The 3,677-nt window shown below is 44.3% G+C and overlaps 1 protein-coding gene across 1 annotated transcript; it reads left to right on the top strand.

The window, feature by feature from the left end:
* The first annotated feature begins 1,496 nt into the window (after positions 1 to 1,496).
* Positions 1,497 to 3,677, top strand: LOC133906819 (peroxidase 4-like). The gene is made up of 4 exons (XM_062348834.1): positions 1,497 to 1,809; positions 1,913 to 2,104; positions 2,415 to 2,580; positions 3,094 to 3,677. Exons 1-4 carry the CDS (start codon positions 1,585 to 1,587, stop codon positions 3,483 to 3,485), a joined length of 975 nt encoding a protein of 324 aa, XP_062204818.1. The 5' UTR covers positions 1,497 to 1,584; the 3' UTR covers positions 3,486 to 3,677.

Here is a 3,677-nt window from a genome sequence, read left to right as displayed (position 1 = left end):
ATAGCCTTCCAATAGTAATCTGACTTTTTATCGATGTCATCTATGGGATCAATAGAGTTGTTCAACCAAGAACTAAGTAGTCGTAGGTTTTCCTCTTCAGTCCCGTTGATGCGTGTCCCTCTCCTACCTCCCTCTTCACTGTTCTCGCTTGAATCTTTGATGTTAACCGGCTGTTTCTCTTGCTATCTTGCAGGACATGGAGAGGTTAATTCTGATCCATAGGAAAAAGTGTTGGCTGCAGCTCCAAACACTTGATTTGGTGAGTGCACCAAACTTTCTTGAGGTCTGAAACCTTGAAACCTGATTTGAGTAGATTGTAACCAACTCCCTTGCTGATGAACACCATGAAAGCTTGGAGGAGAATGACTATATGGATGATAGTTGCCACGAGGACTAAAAGGGTGAAAGTTCTGAAAATTAGGTACTGAGTATTGGGAGAACTGAGATTGGGGGAAAGTTATAGGGAATGGAGTAGGAGGGGAGCTTTTGGCTAGCATTGATACGAAGTTGGTTTGAGAAAACTTGGTTTAGCAAGTTTATGAAATCTCTAATGGAGGGATCTATTTCATCTAGTAGTGTTTGATGAAATTTAGAGCTGCTTTTTTTTATTTTCGATATGTCTCTGTTTTGTAGGAAGAAGCTGGAGCACTTCGTACTAGAATGCAATGGCCGGAAGGCAATGGCTAATAGTCAACGGCAGGAAGGCAACAACCAACTATCTTACTTTCTTTATTCTTTATAAATATTACCAAATCAGAGATAATATATTTTATTTGTACATAGCCGGTAATAGCCGTAAGACTGGCTTTATGTTATGAGTCACAGTGCTTCCTACCGGATAGTAACCAATAAATAAACAAGTATTTATTGCTTACCCCGTTTTTTATCTCATTATGGTTCCTCTTAGATGCTAGTCATACAAGTTTGACCATGTCTCGTGCATGCCTTGTATGATTTTTAGAGAGAGAGAGAGAGCTTCTCCCCGTCGCACGCAACTATCTGCAACCGTTGATGAAAAACCTGATCAGGTCCAGCAAATTTACCGGGAACGCATCCAGATAAACAGATAGTAGCAAGCACTATAGCAGAAGGCGTCCGTCCCTAAGAGAAGGGGCACGCAGTTCCATGCACTGTACCTTCAGTGATGCATGGTGTGTGCACAATGTTACTATATTGTTTTGTGCCATCCTTTCCTGGCTGGCCGGCAATCAGAGGCCTCATTCTACTGCCAACTCCCAGCAGGTGCTGGCACGCAACACATATGGGCATATGGTCTTGTGTCAAACGCGTGAACAGTCCTGCGCTCGCTGCCAACGCCCTTCATCTGGTCGACCGACCGATCCGATTGCTTTTCAACTCAAAGTCCAACGGAGTAGGCGAAGATGATACATGATGTAATCTAATCATATTTGGTTTGATTAATTCATTTCGAGTGTTCGAATAGTTTACACAAACCAAGTCCAGGTCTTTCTGCTATAAATATCGTCGTCCCAGCTACTTCCAGGCAAGACACGCACTGCATCTCAGCTTGCTGCAACTGCACCAGAGAATAGCTGCAGCTGCATCCATTGATCGGCCTGCCTCATGGCTCGAGCATCAGCTGCAAGATGTAGCATCAGCTGCATCGCTGTCCTCTTGCTCCTCGCGCTCGCCGGCACCTCGTCGGCGCAGCTGTCCACCAGCTTCTACTCCTACTCGTGCCCTGGCGTGTACGACGCCGTCAAGTCGGTGATGCAGTCCGCCATCGCCAGGGAGCAGCGCATCGGCGCGTCCATCCTCCGCCTCTTCTTCCACGACTGCTTCGTCCAAGTACTAATTACTTACTGCTAATGATCAACCACTCACGCTAAGCTAGGTGATAAATTACATCAGATTCTTGGCTTACATTCGTAACAACGACGTGTTCCTGCAGGGTTGCGACGCATCGTTGCTCCTGGATGACACGCCCAGCTTTCAGGGCGAGAAGATGGCCACGCCCAACAACGGGTCGGTGAGAGGCTTCGAGGTCATCGACGCCATCAAGTCCGCCGTCGAGAATGTCTGCCCTGGCGTCGTCTCCTGCGCCGACATCCTCGGCATCGCGGCCAGAGACAGCGTCGTCATCGTAAGTCTATCTACACTTCGAATCTTCGACTGACTTGTAGTAGTAACACATGCGTATTGATTAAAAGCATCTCTCTCAACTGAAGCTATAATAACTGTGACCAGGGATTTTAATTTTGTTTTATAATTTTTTTCTTCATTGGTAAAAAAACTAAATTTTGCGATGTTATACTGAAATTTCAATCATTTTTTTTCTCACATTTCGGTGAAAAAAATTCGAAATTAGATATTTCATTCCCCCTCTAAAATTCATAAACTTTTACCGAAAATTTGGTAAAATTTTAATTGCGACTGATGTGTGGATGGTGCAGATGGGCGGGCCGAGCTGGGACGTGAAGGTTGGGAGGAGGGACTCGACGACGGCGAGCTTCAACGGAGCTAACAACAACATCCCGCCGCCGACGTCGGGGCTCGCCAACCTCACCTCCCTCTTCGCCGCTCAGGGTCTCTCCCAAAAGGACATGGTCGCTCTCTCTGGTACGTACGTTATATTCCCACTACATGCATTTACTAACTAATTTATTCTCATTCTCGCCAAACAAACTTGTACTAATTTCAATTATGCAAGTCATAAGAAAATGAACTATATACTGGATTGGTTCTTTATTTTCTTCTACCCTTCTACCGCGCGCGCGTGTATAACTGTGATAGCTCGGTTTTTCGGAGCTCAATCCTCTTCACATCCCAAGCTACGACAGGAATGAATTATTCTTTTGCCTGCTGATGAATTGACCTGAGCTTGTCGGTCACTTTCAAAGATCATTAGAAAAACTTTCTCCCATGGTTGCTATATATAACTACTATAGTAAACAAAACTTAGTACGGAAGTTGGTAGATAATGATTATTATCCATGTGGAATAATGCAGAAAGGTAAATAAAGGTGACTTACCACAGATTGTCGGCATGGGTTTCTTGAAGAAAAAAAAATTGTTCTAAGCTTAAGTTTTTCAAACCAGCTGAAAATATTTCTGGTTTGCCTCTTTTGCCAGGAGCTCACACCATAGGCCTAGCACGCTGCACAAACTTCAGAGCGCACATATACAACGACACCAACATTGACGGTGCCTTTGCATGGACAAGGCAATCAGGCTGTCCTAGAACCTCAGGTTCAGGTGACAACAATTTGGCGCCTCTGGACCTTCAAACACCGACAATCTTTGAGAACAACTACTACAAGAACCTTCTCTGCAAGAAAGGGCTTCTACACTCTGACCAGGAGCTCTTCAATGGTGGAGCCACTGATTCACAAGTCAAGTCATATGTTAGTAGCCAAAGCGCATTCTTTGCGGACTTTGTGACAGGCATGATCAAGATGGGTGACATTACGCCATTGACGGGCTCCAACGGACAGATCAGGAAGAACTGCAGAAGGATCAACTAAGAGGCGATACACACAGTCTATTGAGACCTTATCAATTAATATACTATCTTGCAAGTTTGTAATCTGTCCGTTTTTATTCGCACAATTGTGAAATCATTATATGTGTTCTACCTGTACCAATGTTCCCATATGTATGTTGAAATAACTAATCTGTACGTCATTTGTTCTCTACACAGAATTTCTTTAGTTTAA

Source organism: Phragmites australis, chromosome 23, assembly GCF_958298935.1.
Source record: "Phragmites australis chromosome 23, lpPhrAust1.1, whole genome shotgun sequence".
Taxonomy (NCBI): domain Eukaryota; kingdom Viridiplantae; phylum Streptophyta; class Magnoliopsida; order Poales; family Poaceae; genus Phragmites; species Phragmites australis.
This window is presented reverse-complemented; position numbering and strand designations above follow the sequence as displayed.

Bases quoted from the DNA above. Each gene is read 5' to 3' on its own strand.
- LOC133906819 (XM_062348834.1), top strand. From the start codon at position 1,585: ATGGCTCGAGCATCAGCTGCAAGATGTAGCATCAGCTGCATCGCTGTC. The intron at 2,105-2,414 runs GTAAGTCTATCT...TGGATGGTGCAG, and splicing joins CCAGAGACAGCGTCGTCATC to ATGGGCGGGCCGAGCTGGGA. The intron at 2,581-3,093 runs GTACGTACGTTA...CTCTTTTGCCAG, and splicing joins GGACATGGTCGCTCTCTCTG to GAGCTCACACCATAGGCCTA.